The sequence below is a fragment of the Macaca fascicularis genome, chromosome 3, assembly GCF_037993035.2.
Source record: "Macaca fascicularis isolate 582-1 chromosome 3, T2T-MFA8v1.1".
Taxonomy (NCBI): domain Eukaryota; kingdom Metazoa; phylum Chordata; class Mammalia; order Primates; family Cercopithecidae; genus Macaca; species Macaca fascicularis.
Genome location: NC_088377.1, coordinates 149,643,342 through 149,670,613, shown reverse-complemented (window position 1 = coordinate 149,670,613; position 27,272 = coordinate 149,643,342). Strand labels below are relative to the sequence as shown.

Sequence of the window (27,272 nt, the reverse complement as noted above, 5' to 3'; positions counted from 1 at the left end):
TAAAAAAAAATCCAGGATGGAACTTGTCTAAAAGAATAAATCCCTGGAAGGGAAGTCTTCTTTTTTTTTTTTTTTTTTTTTTTTTTTTGAGACGGAGTCTCGCTGTGTCTCCCAGGCTGGAGTGCAGTGGCGCGATCTCGGCTCACTGCAAGCTCCGCCCCCTGGGTTCACGCCATTCTCCCGACTCAGCCTCCCAAGTAGCTGGGACTACAGGCGCCCGCTACCACGCCCGGCTAATTTTTTTGTATTTTTAGTAGAGACGGGGTTTCACCGTGTTAGCCAGGATAGTCTCGATCTCCTGACCTCGTGATCCACCCGCCTCGGCCTCCCAAAGTGCTGGGATTACAGGCTTGAGCCACCGCGCCCACATGTAACATCAACGGAAATGTTATACCTGATCTTGTCTTTAAAAATCTTTGGTCTATTGGAGTCCAAACTTCTGAATAGCTATTTATCCTAGATACCAATTCTGGAAAAAAAAAAAAAAAAAAAAAAAAACATGAATGTGGGTTGCTGGGTAAATGAAAGTCCACATTAACCATTTATTATACCACAAAACAGCAAGTGTCCGATGGAGCTAGCTTTCTTCACATAGCTGTCTCAGAGAAAGAGAAAGAAATATGCTTTTGCTTTAGAATAACAATCTTTATATTGAGATTGAGAATAGAAAATTTCCTGTTCAAAGTGTCATTTAGTAACTTGTGTGGGTGGAGACACTATAATATTCTTAGCTGTAGAACTTATGATCCCTGTATGTTTTATGCCTAATAATAGAAAATGACCAGATTAATAGTTCATGTGAATAATGTGTAAGAGAAATAACATGGTTTTTTCAATAACCATATAGGCTATATTGGAGGTCAAACTGAAGGAAAGAAAGCCATTAAATGTAAAACAAGTTTATGAAAGATGATTATATTTTTTAAATGGAGAAAACTGAGAAGAAATCAAGCTGATTTCACTGTATGGTTATTATTTTTTATTATAGACCCATCCCTGTCACTCCTGTCTACTGAAATAAGGCTTGGCATAAATTTTCATGTCTCAGGGATAAAGTGTATAAGAGCAGCTAGAACATGTCACGTGTATATTTTGAGTCTGGGATTTGCTTGGTTTACCATCCAAAGGCTGATGGATGTTGGGAATTGTTTGTCTCTTTTACTTTTTATTTTGAAATAATTGTAAGATCACACACAGCTTTAAGAAATAACACAGAGGGAGACCATATACCCTTCACCCAATTTTTCTCAGTCATAGCATCTTATATAACTATAGCACAATATCACAACCAGGAAATCAACACTGATGTCGTTCACAGGCCTTTCAGATTTCACCAGTTATACATGTACTCATGTGTGCGTGTATTTGAGTCTATGCCATTTTATCACCATATAGATGTATGTGCCCATCACCACAGTCAAGATACAGAACAGTTCTACCACCTCAAAGATCCCTAGCACTACCCTTTTATAGCCACATCCACCTCCCTCCCTCCCTGCCTTCCTAACCACTGACAACCACTAATCTGTTCTCTATCTCTATAATTTTGTCGTTTAGTAATGTGATACAAATAGAATTATGCAGTATATAACCTTTTTTCACTCTGCACAGTTCCTTTGAGATCCATCCAAGTTGTTGCTTGTATCAATGGTTCACTACTTTTTTTTGCTAGGTTCCATGGTACAGATGTGCCACATTTGGTTTAACCTTTCACCCAATGAAGGACATTGGGTGTTTTCCAGTTTTTTATTATTACAGATAAAGATGCTGTGGACATTTGCGTAGGGTTTTTGTGTGAACATAAGTTGTAATTTCTCTGGGATAAATACTCAAGAGTTCCCTTGCTGAGTTGCATGATTAGCACCTGCTTAGTTTTGTAAGAAATCACCACACTCTTCCTGGGAGTGCCTATACCATTCTTCATTCCCACCAGCACGTATGCGTGATCTTCACATCCTTTCTAGCATCTGGTGTTATCACTATTTTTATCTTTGCTATTCTGATCTGTGTGTAGTGATATCTCATTGTGGTTTGATTTGCATTTCCCCAGTGATTAATGATGTTGAACCTCTTTTCATGTGTTTATTTGCCATCTGTGTATCTTCTTCACTGAAGTATTGTGTTCATGTCGCTTGCCATTTGCTCATTTGATTGGTTTTTTAATGTCAAGTTTTGAAAGCTCTTATTGCAAGCACAAGAGCTTTGTTGGATATGTGGTTTGCAAGTATGTTCTCTTTCTCCATAGTTTACCTTTTCACTTCTTCACAAGGTCTTTCTCAGAGCAAAAGTTTTTAATTTTGACACAGTCCAATTTTCTAAATTCTCCTTTTATGGGTCATGGGTTTTTTTTGGCCATCCTAAAAATCAGTCATCTAGCCCTAAATGCCAGATTTTCTCCTATGTTTTATATGAGTTTCATAGCTCTATAGTTTCACATTTTACACTTAAGTCTATGCTCAATTTTTAATTAATATTATAAGGTGTGAGGTTTTGCTTGCAGTTCATTTTTTCTTTTTCTTTTTTTGGCTGTGGATCCAATTGCTCCAGCACTATTTATTTAAAAGGCTGTTCTTCCTCCATTGAGTTGCATTTGCACCTCAAAAATCAGTGGGACATATTTATGTTGGTCTTTTTCCGGGTTCTCCATTCTGTTCCATTGATCTAGGTGTCTATTCATCTGCCAAAATTGCAGTCTCTTCTTTATTGTAGCTATATAGTAAGGCTTCATATTGGATAGAGCTATTTCTTCACCCTTATTTTCCTTTTTCAAACGTTTTAGCCATTTTAGGTCCTCTGCCCTTCCATCTAGAGGCTATTTTACGGCCACAAAATTATCACTATCATTTTGAATTGCAATAAAGAGAAAACTAGGGCTTAGATTTGGCCTCCAGAATCAAACAGGATTCTAATGCTTTAATTGAATTAACAATAAAATGATATTGTCCTCTTCACATATAGTTTTTAAAGAACAAATAAAACTATTTCTGTAAGTGTCAGAGGCATGTGAACCAGAACAACTCCATCTTGAATAGGAGTTGGGTAAAATGAGGCTGAAACCTACTGGGCTGCATTCCCAGACGGTTAAGGTATTCTAAGTCATAGTATGAGATAGGAGGTCAACACAAGATACAGGTCATAGAGACCTTGCTGGTAAAACAGGTTGCAGTAGAGAAGCCGGCCAAAAGCCAAGATGGCCACGACAGTGACCTCTGGTTGTCCTCACTACTACACTCCCATCAGTGCCATGACAGTTTACAAATGCCATGGCAACGTCAGGAAGTTACCATATATGGTCTAAAAGGGGAAGATATGAGTAATCCACCCCTTGTTTAGAATATCATCAAGAAATAACTGTAAAAATGGGCAACCAGCAGCCCTCAGGGCTGCTGTGTCTATGGAGTAGCCATTCTCTTATTCCTTTACTTTCCTAATAAACTTGCTTTCACTTTACTGTATGGACTCACCCTGAATTCTTTCTTGCATGAGGTCCAAGAACCCTCACTTGGGGTCTGGGTCAGGACCTCTTTCCTGTAACATAAGTGGCTACCCACAAAATACAGTAGACGCTCATTGTATATATGTTTAACTTTGTGTGTTAACTTTAGATCTTAACCCCCAGTAAGATTCCACTTTGTTTTATTCAATCTTCCCAACAATTAACAAATCCATTAATAAATTATTGCTTACCAAAGTGTATTAGATAACATGATGGAACAAACCCAGCAGGAAAGAAATATTTCAGATGACCCTACTTGCCACTCATGCCCGTATAGACGTTTAACAGTTATCTTAACTCGGAATGATTGGAATGCTTGCTCATCTGCACGTAGAGTTTCCTTTGTTTCCTTCTTTATCTAACTTGATAGTTCTCAAACGTTATGTTAGGATTTGTCTACACAAAACCATTTATACTGTACTATATAGGTAACTTACGAAATTTTCCAGAATAATTTGATTATATGGATTTATAACTTAATTCCTGAGATTTAACTTTAAATTCAATCTCTAAGTAAGATATGTGCACTTTCCTACTTCCAAAATGATAGGATTGTTTTGGTGTTGCTTTTGAGATAGGGTCTTGCTCTGTCACTCAGGCTTGATTGTCCATTGTAAATAAGAGAGGGATACAGAATGCAGTACCTTTCAAGTGTATTGTTCTCGGCATCTATTTTTGATGGAGAATCCTGCTGATACAGAGCTCAGTTCAACACATTTTAGAAGTATTTATCTTTAATCCAAATCTGTATTTTGGAATACAGATTTCAAAAGACTCAAAGAGTTATTACATGTCATGCACCCAGCAAGCAAAGTAGGGACCATTTATCATCTATTAATAAACTTAAAAGTCTGTTACATCTTTGACCAATGTTAAATAAATACATAACTCTCCCCCTTAACTAGTCATTTCTGCAGGCCCTGTGCTATCCTTAGACTGCATTCCTTGTAAGGTATTTCTGTTGTGTTCAAGGGTGGCTCAGTTACTCAAAAGCTCAAGATGACTGCAACAGGGGTGCCTGTCATCCCACCACCGGCGATCTCCTGGTGGGCAGGAACACACAGCTTACGGCTTCTTCTACCTGTGGGCTGAGCAGAGCCCAGAAATACTGCATCCTCAGTTACCTGGAGGTGGGTTGTTCATTTGCTGGGACATTATTTAATCAATGATGTAGATTTTTCCAGGTACACCTGGGGCTACTCAGACATTAAAGGAGACAACATTCCTTTCTAAACAATGGAAACACTGGTGCAGTTGTCCCTCGGTATCCACAGGGCATTGGTGCCAGGACCCTTTCCCCCAACACCGAAATCCATGGATGCTCAAGTCCCTGATCTAAAATGGCATAGTATTTACATGTAACCTACGTATATCCTCCCATGTACTTTAAATAATCTCTAGATTATTTGCGATACCTAATATAATGTAAAGTTATGAAAATGATTATTACACTACATGTTAAAATCTATGTTCTTTTTATTGTTATATGGTTATTTATCTTATTTTTATTCATTAGGGACAGGGGTCTCACTCTGTTGCCCAGGCTGGAGTATACCTCAGCCTCTGAAGTAGCTAAAAATACAGGCATGCACCACCACACCTGGCTAATTTTAATTTTGTTTTTTTTAGAGACAGGGTCTCACTATGTTGCCCAGGCTAGTTTTGAACTCCTGGCCTCAAGCAATCTTCCCACCTCAGCCTCCTGAGTTGCTGGGATTACAGGCTAAGCCACTGGGCCTACCCTGTTATTGTTTTATTGTTGATATTTTTTCCCAAATATTTTCAATCCTTGGTTGGTTGAATCCACATATATGGAACCCGCAGATATAGAGAGCCAACGCTCACATAATTCAAAGTCCAGGAAACCTTAACTAATCAAAAATAAAGAAGATCTGCTTAATTTCCATTTCCTGTTACCTTCAGAATGAGACATAAAAGTCTTTTTGGTTAGTCTTTGTAGGGAATTACTATAAAATTTACTGGTCTACTTGGCTACCTTAGCCACTCCCACAGAGCAAACATAATTGACTCATTTAATGAAGTTTGAAGATTCATCAGGGCCTGCTGCCATTATGCTGAACATGAGTCCTCACTGCTCTGCCTTAATTAGAGATGGAGGAGGTGTAGAACTTTGAACTGATTATACACCAACATAATACCACTTGGAAGTTATACTGTCTAAAAATCATAAATTCCCAGTGTGAACATATTTTTATGCCTTTTCCCCTTAAAGACCAACTTTATAAAAGGATCAGTGGCTTTTCAGGCTTCTTTTCCTCTCCATGTACTGGCAACGGAACAAGCATCCAAGGTCATCTGAGTATCATCCCTACCGAAAACCCTGAGGTAATCACGTCCACCCCTTAAATGAGAGGATGTGCAGGAAGGAAGTTGGACATAAGCCTAAAGTTAGTGGTCCAGGCTTTTCCATGTATTGTTCATTTAAAGCAACTGTTTAAGTCTCTGGGAAATGCTTTGTATTCAAATTGGTTTCTAGTAAAAGGTGACTATTATAAATAAGTGGAGACAATACTTGGGTGCATATCACTGTTCTAAGTTTGGGAAGTACTTGTGTAAGAAAGCAAATTCTCTGCATGTGCAAGGAAATTACATGGTGGAAGTTCTGCTCAACTCTAGGCCAGGTGACTACTAAGTCCAGATGCTCTGGACAAAGAAGTGGTTCTCAACTCTATTTTTTACATAGGGTCTCACTTTGTTGCCCAGGCTGGCATGCAGTAGCACAATCACAGCTCACTGCAGCCCCAACCTCCCAGGCTCAGGTGATCTTCCCACCTCAGCCTCCCAAGTAAGGGAGGCTACTCCACCTACTGGTGGAGTAGGCAAGCACCACCATGCCCTGTTAATTTTTGGTATTTTTATAGAGACCAGTCCCACTATGTTGCCTAAGATGGTCTCCGACTCTTGGGTTCAAGCGATCCGCCTGCCTCAGCCTCCCAAATGCTGGAATTACAGGCATGAGCCACTGCCACTTTCCAATACGAGCACCACCCATCTTGTTCTCCAACCACTGGCATTTACTTACTGTTGCCTGAGCCAACATGCTCTGATGATAATTAGAAATTGGTGTTCTTATATCACAAAATTATACTACCAAAAATAGAAGTAACTCCAATTGTGGAGGCTTCTTTTGTCTAGAGAATGACAGAAATCTTAGAAAGCTTAGAGCTGGAAAAAACCCTCAAAATATTTCAGGCTGACAAAATGTATTATAGGAGGGGCTATGACCACTAGTCTAGACATACATTCAGCATGGAGGATGATTTTTTCCCATCTGTTACCTAAGAAAGAGCTACCAAACAAAACATTTTGTTCAGAAGCTTCCAGTCAACATTGACCTATTAAGTTATCCAAGATGGAACTCACATTTAGTGGCTACAACTAAGCATTCTCTTAAGTCAAATTCATCAAAGACTATACTTCTAAAATGTTAACCAAAAAATGGCCCACACGCCCTGAAGTTAAATATTTTCTCAAGCAATTTCCATAATATTATTGGAAATTATTTGAAGACCATCACTTTTGATAGAATCACAAAGCTTCTACTGGTCACTGGGATGAGCCTGCCCCTATGCAAAATTTATTTAGATCCATTTTGCCTTAATTTTCAAAGAGCATTTTGGCTTTCTTCAGCAATAAGGTCTATAGTGACAAATGATGCTAAGATACAATGATTATACGAATCTCTTGAAGAGTTGATTTGTTTTGACAGACGGTAACTGAAATAATCATTAAAATCATCCTGCATTTAATAAATTTTACTGAACATCTACTATGTACCACACACTATTCTAGGCAATGGGGATACAGCAGTAAACAAAACCAAGTCCTTGCCTCATTCAGTTTTGATTCTTATTATGGAGACAGACAATAAACCAACAACTGTATAATATAGCCTCAAGTAGTGATAAGGGCTTAGGAAATATATAAAGTAGGATAAAAAATAGAGAGTGGCAGAGGGCCATGGGGGTGAAAAGACGGTGACATTTTAGATAGGGTAGTCCGGGAATGTTTCTTTGAAATGAAGGTATTTAATCAGAAACCTGAAAGAAGGGAAGGAGCAAGAGATAAGACTAGCTGGGAGGAAGAACAGCTTGAACTCTTCTGACTCTAAGTGCTTAAAAAACAGCAAGAAGCACGTGTAGCCAGAGTCAAGGGAGTGAAAAGCCAAGTAGACACAAAGGCAAAGAAGTGGCCCTGGCCAGATCATGTTGGGCCTTGTGAGCCATGGTTAGGACATACAAGTAACGTGCACTGAGTGCCACCAGCTGAGCGCCTATGCTGTTGTAGGCAATTTTCGGCACAGGAGGTTATAATGACCAGCCTCCGCTTCCCAGAAGCTTTGCAAAAGAGCTCCTTCAGAGTTCCCTGAGTATTAGCCAGGAATAACTGCAGGCCACTGACAGTGCTTTGGAAATCCTTATAGAGCCCCTTAGGAGTTTCAAGTACAGCTGCAAGTAGACGCATTAAATTAAGCAAACTCAAAGGCCAGGCTTTGCGTTGTAACCTTCAAAAATCCATCCTAAGCAGGCCGGGGGTGGTGGCTCACACCTGTAATCCCAGCACTTTGGGAGGCCAAGGCAGGCAGATCACTTGAGGCCAAGAGTTCAACACCCAGCCTGAACAACATGGTGAAACCCTGTCTCTAATAAAAATACAAAAAAATAACCGGGTGTGGTGGTGCATGCCTGTAATCCTAGCTCCTCGAGAGACTGAGGCACGAGAATCTCTTGAACCCAGGAGATTACAACACTGCACTCCAGTCTTAGTGACTCTGTCTCAAAAACAAGAACAAAAACAAAAAAAATCCTAAGCAAAACTAGTTCCAATTCACTAAGACCTTCTAAGAGGTCTATTTCTAATTTTTTATTTCTTAATATTAGTTGTGGCAGTTTAAAATAACTTCCAGGTCCTCTGCCTCTTATATGACAGAAAATGAGTTTTGCATAAATTTACATTTTTATTCCAAATGTATCAATTTCTAAAATTTTAATTCATAGTTTATTGTTGTACTTTGGCACCTATTGATAGGAATTTTGATGTCTTGTTATTTCCTCTGCTTTTTATTTTTAGCCAGTTTGGAAGACAAATATAGTAAGTACAGCTTGCCTTTAATTTAGAAGAACAATAAGTAATTCCAACTCTTATTTTTAATTTTAATGACGGTGTTTTGCAGGGGGAACAAAAATGCTTCATCTGTGACTCTAGATTTCCATATGATCCATACACCCAACCCAATAGCCACACCATTGAGAATGTCATTGTAAGTTTTGAACCAGACAGAGAAAAGAAATGGTGGCAGTCTGAAAATGGTATGATTTAAGTTTTTTTCCAGTTGTTTATTTATTCGATATTTTAATATGACATCCTCTTCCTTGTATGGTTTTAATAATGTCACAGCAAAGTATTATATTGGAATGGAACAGTATCCTCCAAGAATATAGAGACCCATACAAGAACACAATTTATTTTCATTTTAACAAGAATACTTTCCTTTACAGGAATATCAAAGTATATTTTAAGCACATAACTCAGAATGTTTCACTCTTTCCATGTGGAAGAAAATATCTCTGCATCCTTCTGTTCTTTGTAAAAAAATAATACGAAGAAGAAAGTTTATGAAGTGTTGGTAAATTAAACCTAATACAAAACACACTGATGTAAACCGAGTGAATAATGCCAGGGGAAGTCTGAGAGTTAGCGCCAAGTGCTTTTTCCTTCAACACACGAAGGGAAAGAGAAAAAGAACATTTTGCTTCTTACTGTAAGCCAAAGTAAAATATCTGAATTGAAAGGATAGCTGGCTACGGACTGAAGTTCTTTCCTTCCTGGCTGTATGCCTTTCTCTCTTTGTGAACAATTGTGATATTGAGCCTACATTGGCACTGACCATCTGGGTTCCTAGATGCTCACTATAAATGTGGACCTGATCAGGGATCCTCATGTCCCACCCCAGCCATGGGCCTCATGTGCCCGAATGTACATCCATCCAGGCCTGCCTTTCCTGATGCAGGCTTGCCTACTTTTGATGACCCTAGCCTGGGGTCTTTAACACTAGCCTGGAACTCTTCAGTTTTCCTTAACCCGCACAAAACAATTTCATTCACTACATTGATATGTGTTGCCCTTTGGACTATAATTCCTCTATTCTCTACAAATTCCTGAATGTATTTCCTTTAGGAGATTTTAGACCATTAGAAGTGAGTGTGGGAATAATAATAATATATAAGATAGTTTAGGGCAAGCATAATATGAGGCTGTTTTATTTATGTCATCCACTTGACCAATGATTGACTGGTGTCTACTAAATGCCATTTCATTTTGGATCCTAGTTATTGATCTCCAGCTGGACTCTCCTTAATGAATGTGAGGTGTTTTTTTCCACAGCCACCTGTCCTCCTGATGAATGGTGCCATTTTTGCTTAATGGCTGTTTTGACCCCCACATCTAACACTTGTTCCACATCTCCTCACAAAGGCAATGTCATTCTGTCCAAGCCAATGACATAGAGCAAGGATTCTCAACCAAGCACCTTAGAGAGAAGGACAGATCTCCTTTCTAGAAAGGGTTAGGACTCTTGACACTCAGCCTGCAATGTGGCTGTCCACTTAGCAGCAAACACGTCCCTAAGCTTTTCACCCTAAAACTCTAGGCTGAACCCCGATTCACTGTAGTCCAGCCACTGTCGTCTGGAGCCATACTGTCCAGTGTGAGCACTTGAAACATGTCTAATCCAAACTGAGATGGGCTGGAAGTGTAAAAACATCCCAGATTTCTAAGACATAGTTTGGGAGAAAATGTATAATAAAGAATCACTGATTTTCTGGCAGGATGTGGTGGCTCATACCTGTAATCCGAACACTTTAGGAGGCCAAGATAGGCAGATCACTTGAGCTCAGGAGTTTGAGACCAGCCTGGCCAACATGGCAAAACCCTGTCTCTACTAAAAATATGAAAATTAGCCAGGCATGGTGGAGCAAGGCTGTAGTCCCAGCTACTCGGGAGGCTGAGGCAGTAGAATCCCTTGACCCGGGAGGCAGAGGTTGCAGTAAGCCAAGATCCTGCCACTGCACTCCAGCCTGGGGGACAGAGCGAGACTCTGTCTTTAAAAAATCACTAATTTTTAAAATATTGATTATATGTCAAAGTAACTTTTAAATATGTTGGTTTAAGTATATTATTACAAACAAATTTATCTGTTTCTTTTTACTTTTTTTAATGTGGCTATTAGAAAATTTAAAATTACATACATGACTCATATTCTATTTCTGTTGGACAGTGCTGCTCTAGACAGATCTGGGCTGTTTTTGTGTCCAGGTTAGGACTGATACCCCACATCTGTGCTAGAGATGGATCATAACTAGCTTGGTGTAAAACCCTGACCAGGGTACCTCTGCCACCACCTCAGCCACAGAAGAGCCCACAGGTCCCCAATCCAAGGGGAATATTCCAAGTTGTGTTATATGCCAGGTGACAATGAAATTCTAGTTCAAATGACTTTTAGCAACTCTTGGAAGAAACGGGTGCATTGGTTTTTACCATCCTCTGGCTAGCTAGCTCATGTTTATGTGTAGTCAAGATTTTAGTACAAGGAAATGAAACCTCTCTTTCTCTCTTTCCACCTAGGGCAGATGTCCTGAAACTCCCTTGGTTATATGTAATGCTGCCACATAGTGGCCATGTGTGTTGCCACTAAAACACAGATGTGGGCACTGTCAGGGTGAAACGTATCCTGCCCTCCACACCTCCTGGGCTTGGAGTGGCATGGGATACCACTCCAACAGACGGGAAAGTGATCATCAGCCTTGTGGCATCAAAGAGATTTTATTACAGATAAGCCACAGTGGGGAATTAACATGATAAACAGGAGTCTCTCAAATTCACTGATATTCTTCTTTCTGGATTCTTCCTTAGGTCTTGATCATGTCAGCATCAGACTGGACTTAGAGGCATTATTTCGGTTCAGCCACCTTATCTTGACCTTTAAGGTACAGATGAATAGGCCTGCTGCCCCTCTTTTATCTATTCCCCAAATGCTCAGTGCTTATCTGGAATTTCACTGCCTTGCTTCCTTGCAGTGAACAAAAACAGAATAAGTTCAGACTTGACCTTTGCCACCTGAGCTTTGACTATTACATGAAGAAAAACAAACACTTTTTAAAAATCAATGGCCACGACTATATGATTTTTTAAAAAATTAGAAGACACAGAGAAAAGGAAAACTCCCAGTACTGAGGTGATAGGAACCACAAAACCTATAAAGATAATTTTTGGGAGAAAAGGGCAGGAACTGGAACTTATTCAGGTAAATATGGAAAGGTTGTGATCAAGGGGAAGGAAAAAAGAGTCTTTACTAAGGTTAGTCATATGCCAGAGAAAATCATTGTGCTATAGTGCTTCTTTAATCATTCAGGAAAACTCTAATTTTGATGTCAGACTTTATGCTCATTTTGGTAAGAAAAAATGAATATGAAATTTAAAAAATGAAAAAAAAAAAACCACCAGTCTTTGTCTCCAAATAACTCCCAATCTAGTCATGGATACAAACATATAAATATAATAGAAAATTATAATGCAAAGTGATAAGTACAGAAGTAGCAGTATGATTGATTTAAAATGCTGGGAAATTTAAGGGGCTAAATCTGCTGTGGGGAACCAGGATAAACTTCATGGATAGGTTTGAAGGATGTATAAGAGTTTGCCAGAGGAAAAGCATGCTTGGCAAAGAGAATCACAACAAATTGCTGTAAAGTATTAACTACATTAACTTTTCAATTTATAAGCCATCTTTCTTCATTAATAATTCACAATGCCATAAACATTTTTATAATGCAATTAGATTATGAGGACAAAGTGTGTACTCATAAATACTGAAAAGAGACTGTGGTGTGTGTATTGTGTAGCAGATTTTAAAAGATAGACCCGGCCAGGAACAGTGACTCACCTGTAATCCCAGCATTTTGGGAGGCTGAGGTGGGCGTTTGAGCCCAGGAGTTTGAGAACAGCCTGGGCAACATGGCAAACTCTGACTCTGCAAAAAAAGTATCTGGGCATGGTGGCATGCACCTGTAGTCCCAGCTACTCAGGAGACTGAGATGGGAGGATCACCTGGGCCTGGGAAGTTGAGGCTACAGTGAGCCGAGATCATGCCACTGCACTCCAGCCTGGGCGACAGAGTGAGATCCTATCTCAAAAACAAAACAAACAACAAAAAGATACACCTAAAGTTTTTAAAAATGGAATTAGAAAATATAAATACTCAATCTGAAGTCGATAATAAAATCTGCCTTTGTGAAATGTGCCAACTTACTCATTTTTCCTAGACTTTTCGGCCTGCTGCAATGTTAGTTGAACGTTCCACAGACTATGGACACACCTGGAAAGTGTTCAAATATTTTGCAAAAGACTGTGCCACTTCCTTTCCTAACATCACATCTGGCCAGGCCCAGGGAGTGGGAGACATTGTTTGTGACTCCAAATACTCGGATATTGAACCCTCAACAGGTGGAGAGGTAGCATTTCCTTCCTTGTATTTATTTTATATAAATTAAACTTTTAAAAAGTGTAATTAAATGAAAAAATTTTGATAGTGTTTACTGCAACATAATTTGGGCTGTTGCTTTTTTAAAAATGAAAGTGTCTAAATTGAAATGAGTCCCAAATAAATACTAAATACGTTTTTAGAAGCAATCCTGCACAAGAGTGCTTAGCTGAAGGTGGGAGTGGGATAAAACTTAAACGGGGCACCATGGCCCCAGGCACCCAGAAGAAGGAACACCCATTTCTAAAGCTTGCGGAGGAGCCATGTAAGCTAGCAGCAGCCTGGCATTAGCTATCTCATCCCCGTGCTCTGTAAACCACCACCCCAGGGGAATCTGCCAGGAACAACCCTCTGAGCAAAGCTGGTGCCTGGCAGAAGGTTGGAGTGAGTGGGATTGAACAGGTACTATTTTATCAGGTACAGCAGAAAGAATTAGTGGCAGAAGACAGCTCCAGAATTCCCCACCAAATCCAAATTGATCATGGCTTGCCAAATTGTCCATCACTTCATCCCAATCCAGCATAAGTGTTCTCTTTGCCTTTTCTGCCTGTATGAACCACTTGTACATAAAAAGCTAGAAATGACTGATTAATACCTTTCATTTATTTCTGCTATTGGTACCTCTATTCATATGGTAACCCAAATGATAATCTGTATTCTATGCCAGCTGGGAAGCAATGGCTCAGCCTTCTTGTAAGATCAGGGTCTCTTCCATAAAAGTGCATTTTACAGTCAGGTGGGATGGCTCACATCTGTAATTCCAGCACTTTAGGAGGCTGAGGCAGGAGGATCACTTGAGCCTGGGAGTTCGAGACCAGCCTGGGCAACATAGGGAGAACCCCACCTCTACAAAAAACTTTAAAAATTAGCTGGGCGTGGTGGTACATGCCAGTGGTCTCAGCTACTTGGGAGGCTGAAGTAGTAAGATTGCTTGAGCCTCGGAGGTTTAAAAAAAAAGTGTGTTTGACAATTACATTTTCGAGTAATATACTATAAATTTATCTATATTTGTTTTACAGGTTGTTTTAAAAGTTTTGGATCCCAGTTTTGAAATTGAAAACCCTTATAGCCCCTACATCCAAGGTATGAATTCCTTTATATTTTTCATATCAGCTTTAAAAAAATTTCAAGTTTGGCATATTCCTTGTAATTGCTTTCTTTTCTTTTTTTCTTGAGACGGAGTCTTGCTCTATCATCCAGGCTGGAGTGCAGTGGTGTGATCTCAGCTATCTGCAACCTCCGCCTCCTGGGTTCAAGCAATTCTTGTGCCTCGGCCTCCCAAGTAGCTGGGATTACAGGCATGTGCCACCCTGCCAGGCTAATGTTTGTATTTTATGTAGAGACGGGGTGTCACCATGTTGCCCAGTCTGGTTTTGAACTCTTGAGCTCAAGGGATCCTCCTGCCTCGACCACCCAAAGTGCTGGGATTACAGGCGCGAGCCACCACACTGGGCCTATAATCGCTTTTCTATAGTACATTAAGGGTATATCAGTCAAGAAGAGTCCCTTGAACTGATGCGCCTCAAATTCACTTTGATTCATTATTTTCCTTTCTTTAGACCTTGTGACATTGACAAACCTGAGGATAAACTTTACCAAGCTCCACACCCTTGGGGATACTTTGCTTGGAAGGAGGCAAAATGATTCCCTTGATAAATACTACTATGCTCTGTACGAGATGGTTGTTCGGGGAAGCTGCTTTTGCAATGGCCATGCTAGCGAATGTCGTCCTATGCAGAAGGTGCGGGGAGATGTTTTCAGCCCTCCTGGAACGGTGAGTTATTAATCCGAAAGAACAGTGGGCTGTCCTACCTGCCTTTCACTGTCCTGGTGCTGAATGTAGATGAGGCGCTCCACATGGAGATCAACAAATCTAAGTGCCAGTTTTATGCTTACGTGGGTGCCATTCAGCCTATCCTAATAGGCCACCTAGGACCCTCCAGTTCCTCCAGCCACAGGTGCTTGTGGATTCTGCGGCATATGGACATCATTGAACTAGTGAGCAGAATTTATACTTTAGGATTTCAAGATACTTCATCTCGCCCTCTTTTCATTTATTTTGTAGAGCATGGAGATTTGGTGGAGAGGGATCATATTGGGTTGGTGCAAAAATGCTGTTTTTGCCACCACTTTTAATTGCAAAATCTGAAATTACTGTTGCACCAACCTAATAATTTCACATTCATTCTCTTACAAAAATCTATTGAAGGACTTTTGTGTGCAAGACCCTGTAGTCAATGCTAAGGTATTTCAGCAATATCTGATGTTGTAAAATGTTCAATCCAAGTAGCATTCTTACACTGGGAATGGCTGTGTCTTAACACTGCAGATCTCTCTCATCTGGGGGCACTAGCCTTAAAAGATATTGTAGAAGAGTTGTAGTTTTATGCAGAGCCCCATGGAGAGTGTCTTCTAAATAAATGTCAACTGTTTATTAGGCATACTCACACAAGGCTTAATGTTCAGCTAGTGTGCCTTCCCATTCAGCTACACTGTTTCCCATTCACTGGAAACAGAACTTCTCTCTCTGCATGTGGGTCATTTAGAGCATTTTGGGAAAATCCAGGAGAATCACATGGCTTTCTTCAGCTTCGTTCCCTTTTCTAACTCCCTCTTTTTTCTTATGCTCCTGAACAATCCCATATACCACTCCCCCACGACTCCACACAAACCCCTTAGCCATCCTGTCCCTCACTTTATTGAGGGCTGCAATGTGCTGCCCTGAAACTAGAACTTAGAAAAGCCAAAAAACAGTATTGTATTTTAGAAATTCACTGAACTTTTTAAATTTTTATAAAGTTTAAAGCTAGTTAAGAAAATAATAGAAGATAGTCAAGGTCAGTATTGTAATTAACATACGGGAAACTAAGGATCAGAGAGGTACCAGGACCTGGTATTTCATTTCCCATTTAAAGAACCCCAACGTCCCCAAGGACAAGCCCTCTTTTAATGCTCTATTTATTGCACAATGCAGGTTCACGGTCAGTGTGTCTGTGAGCACAATACAGATGGTCCAAACTGTGAGAGATGCAAGGACTTCTTCCAGGATGCTCCTTGGAGGCCAGCTGCAGAACTCCAGGACAACGCTTGCAGATGTGGGTGAAACTCAGTTCCCTGCATAGACTGAGTGTGCTCTCTCTAAGTTTCCTTATTTTGAGAAACACTTCGTTCATTTCTGTGGGGCTGCAGGCACCAAAGTGGTGAGGCTGTCCTCCCAGCTCCTATAGTGTGATATCCCGATGTTCCCAATTATCTCACATAGAAGAATTGCCAACTTCTCCAATCCTCACACCACAAATTGTTTAATTTTAAAAATAAAACAGTAAGCATGTTGTGTGGCACCCTTCCAATAGAGGTACGGAGCCATATAATGGCAATATCAGCAGGGACAAGGCAACTCCAAGAATTTGGTGAACACTAGATTTGGTTCAGAGATCTGTACTGTCATCCTGAATAGTCATACATTCCATGAGCGTGACCTTAAACCCAGCTGTAGGATAATAGGAGAAATGAGGCCCAGTATTGAGTTTGACAGGCTATTGTATTGTTTTAAATAAAATATTCAGGCTAATAAGATGCTGGTTTTGTTTGGCTAACATGTTTGCTGCCTCTGAATTTTAATGAACTTCCAAACAAATTTGTTATTCAATTTCTTTTCCCAGACTAGGACAAACAATTTGAGGGAATGAAATGTCCCTAGAAGAGCTCTAATAAAAAAGCCTCATCCATGAGAGTCACAGTATACAAGACCCAGGAAAATGCAGCCTGACCTTGGACTGTTTACAGGAAAAGAACCAAAAAGACAAACAGTGTAGACATTACCATGAAGACAAATTCCTCCAAACAGACTGCCTTTCCCTCCAGGCCTCTGGCCCAGCCTCAGATGAGATAAAATTGACCGCAGCCCTGGCAGCTCCCTGCTTATGTGGAGAGGCCGGGCCGATTGAGCTTTGCCGTCTTCTCTAGGAATCCCAGAGCATACAGAACATTTCATGTAAAAATGTCAGTTGCACAAAGCATAAGTCAGTAAAAGCATCCTTTAATGAATACCACAAATATTGTACTCTGTGACTTTAAATCACCGAAATGATTTACTTTTGTTCACTTGATTTTTAAAAACTACATATTTAACGTATCGGGAGCACATTTTATAGAAAGCGTTGGAGCAGAATCAGAGTACTAGAAAGATCCCCTGAGAGCACACATTTTCTCCCTTTGTTTTCTTGGTACATCTATACAAAGAACACAAAGTGGCAGGAGGACGCGGAGGGCCAGCGGGTGCCCTGACCAGTGCGGAGGTGCTGGCTGTGCCACCCGAGGCCTTGGTCCATCTCTCAGTCACTTTCTTCTCCTCTCAGCGTGCAGCTGTAACAGCCACTCCAGCCGCTGTCACTTCGACATGACTATGTACCTGGCAAGCGGTGGCCTCAGCGGGGGCGTGTGTGAAGACTGCCAGCACAACACTGAGGGGCAGCACTGCGACCGCTGCAGGCCCCTCTTCTACAGGGACCCCCTCAAGACCATCTCGGATCCCTACGCGTGCATTCGTGAGTCCCTGGGCCCTGCCTGGATCCTACCTGCTGTCTGAGCCAAGTTCAGTTTGATCTTACTGGGGCTGCCCGCGCCCTCTCTGCTTAACGGCATCTCCGGACTACCCTATTTTGGGGAGTGGAGGATTGCAAAAATACCTCTGCTTTAAGAGCTTGTCCTTCTGCAAACAAGTTGATCCAAATAATCTGTGTCTGTCCTGGCAGTTAGGAAATTATGTAGGATTCCACGAGGAGAGGCAGACACCTTGAGTATCATGGAAGCCTGCTGGGGGAGGAACCAAAGTGGTAAAATTGGCTAAAACATTCGACTGGCTGTAGACACTTCAATTTTGCTGTTAAGATGCATAAGCTAACATGTTACTTAACTTGCGCTTTTTAAAAACCTTTAAAAACCTTTTATCTTGAATCTCAACTTCTTAAATGAAATATTTCAAGCATGTACAAAATAATAGAGAATAATATATTAGACACGTTTATACCCCACCATCAGCTTTCTCTAAAACAGTCTTAGCCTGTCACTCTCGGGACTTTCTTTAATAAAACATGACAGGCACTATATCAATGTCTCAGGTACACAACTGTCCCGTTTGTCTACCCTCCTTGCTAGGGGTAAATGCATATATTTTGCATTATCATGATTTTTTTTCACATTTTCACATGTGTTTTTATCTACGAACAATATATGTTGACATGTTTTCAAAGTTTAGATAGATGATGTCATTTTGTATGTGTCTTTCAGCAACTTGGGTATTTCATTCAACATTATATTTTTGAGACTTTTCCATATTAGGTAGCCTTAGTTCTTCCATTTTAATTTCTTATAGAATGTTTTCCTTTAAGTATGACAAAACTTATTTGTTCACTTTTCTTTGGATGCTGCAGTAAACATTCTTGTGTATGTGACCTTGAGCATCTATGCAAACTTTGTCCCTAGGAGACATACCTAGCAGTGGAATTTCTGGGCCATGGAGTATGGACTTCAAATTGATTAAATAACACCACATGGTCCCCTAAGTGAATATGCCATTGGCCACTCACACCATAGTAAATGGGAGTTCCTGGGGCTCTACATCCTTGCCAACACTTGATTTTGTCAAACTTCAATTTTTGCTTTCTTGGTTTTATCACACTTTAATTTTCACTAATCAAATGGTATCTCATTATTGTTTTAATTTGCATTTTCCTGCAGGACTGGGACTAGAGGGAGCCAAGGAAGGCACTTAAGTTCCAAAATGTAAGGAAGAACTCACTATCAGGGTGATGGAAGTGCAGGGCTAACACTTGCTGCTTGCACAAATCTGAGAGTGGGTACCTCCTTAAATGTTGCACCCCAGCCACCTTGCTTGCTCACTCTTGTCCCATCACTGCTACACATTTTTGCCTACAGAAATACTCCAACCTGATTTCAAATACCCAGTGTCAGTAACTGGGTCTGAAATCTTACTCTACTTGCAGACTAACAAGTTGGCCTGTTATTGTTTCATGGATAACAGAAGACACAAAACTCTTGGGCCAAATACAAAAGACTTTGTAACTCATGGCATAGCAAGCAACAAGATCATTGTATTGGCCTGAGTTTCCATGTCCCCATGTCCCATGGGAGTGACACAAAGATACCATGTGAATAGTGCACATCTAGTGAGTTTATGATGCAGCTGAGGAACACTGAACTTGGAGGATTCATTGCTTTATAGCAAGTGGAAGCAAGCCTATTTTTTATGCAGGGGAAGATGCCACTCCATCCCTCAAGGTTGCTTGCTGCAAGCACAACTCTAAGAAATGGCTAGATAAAGAGCCAGTGGGGCCTTGCACGGCTGGCACACTTAGCAAGAACGTTCAGGATACCAGCACCCATTGAGGATTGCCTCTCCCAATACTCAGGGATTCCACTTCTTAGGGTATATCCAAATAATGCTAAAGTGAGGGCAGGGAAGCTGCTATAAAATCTAACTTCAACTTTCATATAATAATAATACATAAAATGAAGTCTTATACAGTGTAATTCAGTAGCCATCTGAATACATTCAATGTCCTAGATTTCAAACTTTAAGTGATCACAATATAGAAAATGCATCAATGAAGTATTTTGGCTTGAATTACTCAGTAGGCACCTGACTATATAAAATTTACCTACATGACGTGTTCAAAATTGATATAAAGAACTAGATTATCAGAAAATTTATTTCTTTAGAGCAATTTCCTAAGTATCCTACAGTTTTTACCACAATCTGTAATCATGCACACACATAACTGTTATTGTTTTAAAAGCTATGTATTTATAAAAGAAGATTAAATTGCTCTGTTGGGTAGAATCAGGGAAATACAATTATTGAAACAGGTTATCTAGGAATCTGGAAAGAGATTTGGAAATAATAAACCAAATATTTTGAGTACGTCAATCAAAGTCTTGTTCCTTAAGAACCACTGAGTATTAATTTGATAGTGCTTTGGAAAGAAAACTAGTACTCCTGGTATGAAACTAAGAAGTCATTCTTTGTAAACAAGGAATTTTTCCATAAAAGGTAGATGAGGAGTTTGTAACCAACTACTATCATGAGACACCCCGGTTTCTCCTAGTTTACCTAAACAAATGTTTGTGTGTATATATACAAACGATGTGTATTTGAAGATTGATTAGCATTCTCATATAAATTTTCTCTAAGTTGTCCTCGTTCGAACCTAAATATTTACATAAGCAGATTCCAGGCATAAGAGTTGACTAATTTTAAGTTTTCTATAATTAAGATGCCATTAAGTTTGATACAGAAAAGCAAGATTTGGTAGACTCAACTGCTGATAATAAAAGTTTGCTAGAATTGTGTGACACCAAGACATTTAATTAGACTTCTAAAGGTCATGACATAGGCTGTTTCGAAGAACGTTTACTATCTACCCTCCCACATCTCTTTCCCAAAGGATACTTCTGTGCATAATTAAATTATTCTCTGGAACTCAATACTGATTCTTTGGAGTATCTCCCAAAGAAATTTTAGCTTTTTCCTTTTGGCCACTTCTAAGATGAATCCAGTTTGTTCCCTTCTTTCTAGAAGCAACTGGCTTTAATTAGAAGAAAATTGTGGTTTTTGCAAACTAAACAGAACTCAATGCTATTTTTTCATAGTAAGTCACCAGTCACAAAACAATAACAAACAACAAATGATTGAAATGTGAAAGATTGCGTCAGAGAGCAAACACGGGTTGCTTCAATAATGTGAAACAACTGGTTTGACTGAATTGTTTCCATTAAACTCACTAACCTAAATGGTAGTCATATAGACATGGTTTTAGACTTGACCTTTTTGTTTTTAGTAATCCAAAGGAAGCATGTATAAATGTGAATGTGACTGTTCCTTAAAATCAGGATATTTGTATTTTTAATTTTTATTGACCTCCTTAAAAGTGGAAGCCCATGGAAACACAGAACCACAAAGGTACAAGAGACCTTGGTGGTCATCTAATGCCCAACAACACATTTGCCATCCATACCAAAGCCACAAGTGCTGTTTCAACATCTACCTGGACACCTCCGATGATGAGGGGTTCACTGCAGTATTGGACAGCCTTAACTATTAGAGAGTTCTTCCTTAAACTCAACCAAGTGCTACCTTTTGTGACTTCTACTCTCTCCTGGTTCTACCCTCTAGAATTAATTCAAACTGTCAACATTCTTTTTCATATGACACCCCATCCTTGAGTTGTTCAAATGTCTACAGCAACAACAACAGAAAAAAGGTTGCTACCTTTATGGCTCCTTTGCTACAAGTGACTGTTTATCCCATTTTCCAGAATCTCTTCCGTCAAGCTCTTGACCTGTCGGCAGATTTCCCCCAACAAAACCAAGGATATGAATACTTCTCGCTATTCCTTTCCTTTCCTTCTTATAGGTATTTCTTCCAAGGAAAATAAAATAGAATGTCACTTTTCCTTGTGACATATTTTTCTGTGATAGAGGAGAGACTTACTTTTTAACCAGGTTTCAGAGATTTTGACCTTATTTTCACCTTTAGAGTCTTTTTTTAAATCTATTTTTAGATGAAATTCACATAACATATTAACCATTTTTAAATGAACAGCAGTTCACCGGCACAATGTTGTGCAGGCATCACATCTACCTAATTCCAAAACGTTCTCATCATCCCCAGAAGAATCAATCTATTCTTAACATAATCTAGTCTTAATTGTCATAACAGCAGTCTTCCTCTGGTCCTCTGACTTTCGAATCATTTAAAAGTCTTTTAAAAATATATGTGTGGATTTATTCAAAGTTTTCCAAGGCTAGAGATCTGGGAGACATTTCTGAATAGCTCTTGCCAAGTGGTCTAATTATTTAAACATTTAATTATTTAAACAAAGCGAGATAGTTATAGCATGAGTAAAATGCTGTGCTTATATTTCAGGCTTCCCACAATTTGCAATTAACTAAAATAATGAATGTCTGTGTCCCCAGCTTGTGAATGTGACCCTGATGGGACCATATCTGGTGGTATTTGTGTGAGCCACTCTGATCCTGCCTTAGGGTCTGTGGCCGGCCAGTGCCTTTGTAAAGAAAACGTGGAAGGAGCCAAATGCGACCAGTGCAAGCCCAACCACTACGGACTGAGCGCCACTGACCCCTTGGGCTGCCAGCGTAAGTCCACGGTGGGCGATGGGGCGAGCATCCATCAACCTCTATGTGGTTGGTTGGTTGGTTGGTTGGTTGGTTGGTTGATTTTTGAGATGGAGTCTTGCTCTGTCGCCCAGGCTGGAGTGCAATGGTAAAATCTCGGCTCACTCCAACCTCCACCTCCCAGGTTCAAGCAATTCTCCTGCCTCAGCCTCCCGAGTAGCTGGGATTACAGGCATCCACCACCATGCCCAGATAATTTTTGTATTTTTAATAGAGACGGAGTTTCACCATGTTGGCCAGGCTGGTTTCAAACTCCTGACCTCAAGTGATCTGCCCACCTTAGCCCCTATGTGTTTTAAAGCTTGGGGCTGTCTCTGTCTGCCCTAAAAATTGATGATCATGAATACCTAAGAATCCTGCCAACCTCTGGGTTTTAAAAAGTAACATATTGGTTCCCGTAAATTCCAAGCAGTTAGTGGAGAACTTTTTATTTTTTAATTTTTTTTTAGATGGAGTCTTGCTCTGTCTCCTAGGCTGGAGTGCACTGCACTGCACTCCGCCTCCTGGGTTCACGCCATTCTCCTGCCTCAGCCTCCCGAGTAGCTGGAACTACAGGCGCCCACCACCACACCCAGCTAATTTTTTGTATTTTTAGTAGAGACGGGGTTTCACCGTGTTAGCCAGGATGGTCTCGATCTCCTGACCTTGTGATCCACCCGCCTCGGCCTCCCAAAGTGCTGGGATTACAGGCTTGAGCCACCGCGCCCGGCCTCTTTTCATTTTTTAAATTATGTTTCCACTTTCTTCTCACACCCCTTCTAATATTGATCCATATGTTCTCTGATAAAGAAAAAAAAAGTAAAGAGCTCAGGAAAGGCGGGGAGTGGAAATAGAAGAAAACCTCAGCAGTTTTCTGAGGCCAAATGAGCCAACCCTCAGCTATAGGATCACAGAAATTTAGAACTGCTCCAGGCCTCTGTAGAGCTACAGATTCATCAGGAACCCTGGGTAAATAATTTCCATTTGCTGACAGCCTCCTGCTCCATATTTTTGCCCATATATGGAACTGTGGATTATTTGCATATTTAGAGAACATTGGGCTGAATCTTTCTGTAATAAAATGCTCTTCTTGGGTTTGATGGCAAAATTAAATGTCATGATAATGAATTATATATCAAACCAATTTCCCATCATACCTTTCAGCATTCCACATGTTTCTCTGACTCTCTGACTAAACTGATGTCCTCCAAGAACAAGTTGAACATTATTTTGGTGTGTGTGGGTGTATAGCAGCTTTAAATTTTTTTTTTTAGTTGGGGGGAGAGACAGAGTCTTGTTTTGTCATTAAGGCTGGCTTACAGAGGTACAATCATAGCTCACTGCAGCCTTAAACTCCTGGGCTCAAGCAACTTTCCCACCTCAGCATCCAAGTAGCTAGGAGTATAAGCATGTGCCACCACAGCCATCTAATTTTTTGTTTTTAAGACATGGAGTCTCACTATGTTGCCTAGGCTGGTCTTGAACTGATCCCAAGCAATCTTTCTGCCTCACCTTCCCAAAGTGCTGGGATTCTAGACATAAGCCACTGTGCCCAGCCCATAACAGCTTTATTGAATATAATTTACATACCATACAATTCACCCTGTAAGCAATTCAATAATTTTTAGTATATTGGAAGTTGTGTAATCATCACCACAATCGATTTTATAACATTTTCATCCCCCCACAAAAGAAACCCCTCTTCTGGGTATATACCCAAAATAATTGAAAGCAGAGCTTTGAAGGGATATTTGTATTTCCACATTCATAGCAACACTAACCAAAAGGTGGAAGTAACCCAAGTATCCACTGATGGGTGAGTGGATAAGCAAAATATGGTGTTTACATACAATGGAATATTATTCTTCCTTAAAAAGGAAAAAAATTCTGACACATCCTTCAACATGGATGATCTTTAAGGACATTATGCAAAGTAAAAGAAGGCAGTCACAAAAAGACAAAGACTATATGATTCCACTTATATGCGGTACCCAGAGTGGTCAAAATCAGACAGAAAGCAGCATGGTGGTTGCTAGGGCTTAGAGGGGAAAAGGAGTGGGGAGTTATTATATAAAGGGCATAGAGTTTCAGTTTTGCAGGATGAAAAACGTTCTGGAGCTTGTTTATGCAACGATGTTAATGTATTAACACAATTGAACTGCCTGCTTAAAATGGTTAAGATGGTATAGTTAGCAGTGTTTTCAAGTTTTATCCATATTACAGATTACATCCGTCTTTATTTTTTATTGCTAAATAACATACCATTGTACAGAAGTGCCACTTTTATTTATCCATTCATTAGTCAATGGGACATTTGGGTTATTTCCATGAACGTCGGTATTTGCTGCAAGTGTATTCCTTGCTCTGGTAGCATGTCTTCTTAGCCTTTGCAACATATGAAGGGCTCAGAAATGTCTATGGGTAAAGGAGAAGAAGGATGGAGGGCATTAAGAGAAAAAGTAACAAAGTACTAAGGGAGAGAAGAGAGAGCGGGATTCCAGATGCATCTGCCAGGGAAGGAGCCATCAGTAATAACCATGACTCCCAGAAACTCCTGCCTCTGAGTCACCAGCCTGGTCAGCATCACTCAGGGTTACTGTGCCAGTACTGCAGCATGTACAGCTAACTACACCTACTTGTCTCCTCCTAATTGCCATCCAGTAAAACTACATAAGGCTCTGGAAGTGTCTGACACAGGATTTCCTCTGTGAGATTGTATGCAATACAATAATCACCAGCCAGGCACACAATAAACCTGGCAGGGCAGGCTTCTCTGTGTTCTTGCGGTTATACTTCTTGCTTTGTGTGAGCTACTAAGTACACTCACAAGAGCGGAGGAATTAAGAATGAGAATAACTGTGTATGCTGTGCTTTCAGCCTGCGACTGTAACCCCCTTGGGAGTCTGCCACTCTTGACCTGTGATGTGGATACAGGCCAATGCTTGTGCCTGTCATATGTCACCGGAGCACACTGCGAAGAATGCACTGTATGTATTTGACTATCATTTCCCTTTTATATAATGATGTGGATTTCTATTGCCATTGCCTAGGTGAGACTTGGTTTTGCTAATCTCCTTCCTTTTCCTATTGTGTTTTAGTACTCCAGTGGTATGAGTATTTACACTACAGAAATCAGCAAACACTACCTATCAGCCTCCCCTCACCCCTGCATTGAGCTGCCTGTTAAACATTTACCAGCACACCACTGGACTGGACTAAACCGACCCAGGCACAGATGTTATTAGATTTATCCACTGTTTTCCTGAAAATGCCAAGCAGTAGAATAGAAGAACATTTATCTGCCCATGTTTTGGGCCACCAGAACTTCTATCCCTTGCACACAATCCCCTTATCATCCCTACCGCGCCCTTCCTAAAAATGTTTTGGATAAGGTCTTATAAAAAAACAAACATAGGTTTAATGTATTTTAGATTCCTGTGGGAAATAAACTCTTGGATTTTTCACAGACTCTACTAAACATACAAGCATGTATCATCTAAAATTAGTAAAATAAAACATATTCACTCCATAAGAAATGCATGATGCAATTGGGGAGTTCAAACCCAACTCTTTTCTTTGTTGTCTGATCTTGGCAGCTCACCATAACATTTTAGAAAGAAAAAAACACAAAAACTTAACCTAATAAAAGAACAGTGACCTCGATGTGTCTGAAGAAATGTAGCTGATGAATAAGAAACATATGCCTATGAGGACATGGTTTTGTGCTCATATTTTAAGTCGTTTCACTGAAAACAGGATGGGGCAGACAGGGTGGGGGAAAGAAGCAAGGAAGGAAATATGAAGAAGGGATTCTAGAAGAGAAGTCAGAAAATCTGAAAATTGTACCTTAAAGAGAAAGGTCAGCCATGCCAATCTCCATGACCATAAGTGTGTGACACAAAAAAAGGAGCACAGTTGGTTATAGCATCATCAAATCCTGAAATTATGTGATCAACCAAATCATGTAATTCCAGACAAAGCTTAGGCTCAGGCTGACTTTTTTTACTGGCTGGTTAACTGCTACATGTGCAGTACAGACTCACTTTTGCTTGCAGGGAAAGCAAGTAAAATAACTGAATAGGGACCCCCATGGGGGAACTGTCCATTGTGGCTGAGCCCGTGTACCCACCAGGTTCTCCATATCCACATTTCTCCAGTGGCACCGTGGATCTGCCCTGAGGTGGCCAGCATGGCAGCAATCCCTGTCCTAGAGGGAGTTTTCACAACCACATCCTGTGGGAAGCAGTTCTTGTCACATCATTTTTTTTTTTTCTTAAACTGAAGTTTTGGTTTGGGGAAAAACATCAAGTTCTTTGTCACATTGTGTCCAAAGACATCAATGTTTAATATCTAAAAGGTATCTTTTTTAGTAAAATCATGTGTAAAATTGTACCAAGATACAAAAAATATGGATGCTTAACAAGACCATATCCAATGAGAATTTCATACCTACTAAAATGTAAGTTTTATCGGAGCATGTTCAATTGAGATTGGTTGGAGAAGACTTTTTTTGAGCATTTTATACTAAATATTATAACACTTAGAAAATAGTTATTTGTATCTAACCAGCTGTTTATTTTGAACAACGGTCAAGATGTTGCAATGATGGAAAAAGTCTGGAACAACAGAGTTGATCTCTCACATGGATTCATGTTATTATGCCAAAACAACTGATTGATAAACAAATGCCTATGCTAAAGTGTGATATTCATGTAATATCTCAAAATTAACTTGAATGATTTCTCTGCCTCCAAACATTTCACTATTGCATGGGTAAAATCCCCAGGGACTGTTGTGGTAAGGGAACCTATAAGTTTTATTAAAAGCAGTTACATAGCCGAGCCTGGTAGCTCAGGCCTGTAATCCCAGCACTTTGGGAGGCTGAGGCGGATGGATCATGAGGTCAGGAGTTCAAGACCATCCTGGCTAACACAGTGAAACCCCGTCTCTACTAAAAATACAAAAATTAGCTGGACGTGGTGGTGGGCACCTGTAATCCCAGCTACTTGGGAGGCTGAGGCA

The 27,272-nt window shown here is 40.1% G+C and overlaps 1 protein-coding gene across 2 annotated transcripts in view; it reads left to right on the top strand.

Annotated features, from left to right (window-relative positions):
* The window catches only part of LAMB4 (laminin subunit beta 4), a 108,354-nt gene that overhangs the window by 9,172 nt on the left and 71,910 nt on the right, over positions 1–27,272 (top strand). For both annotated transcript variants that reach the window (XM_045388609.3, XM_015447931.4), the window contains exons 3-12: positions 4,469–4,626; positions 8,691–8,826; positions 11,429–11,502; positions 12,838–13,026; positions 14,075–14,138; positions 14,615–14,829; positions 16,030–16,150; positions 17,414–17,602; positions 22,053–22,232; positions 25,128–25,237. In XM_045388609.3, the coding sequence (XP_045244544.2) occupies positions 4,469–4,626; positions 8,691–8,826; positions 11,429–11,502; positions 12,838–13,026; positions 14,075–14,138; positions 14,615–14,829; positions 16,030–16,150; positions 17,414–17,602; positions 22,053–22,232; positions 25,128–25,237 (1,436 nt within the window). The remainder of the gene's footprint in view (positions 1–4,468; positions 4,627–8,690; positions 8,827–11,428; positions 11,503–12,837; positions 13,027–14,074; positions 14,139–14,614; positions 14,830–16,029; positions 16,151–17,413; positions 17,603–22,052; positions 22,233–25,127; positions 25,238–27,272) is intronic.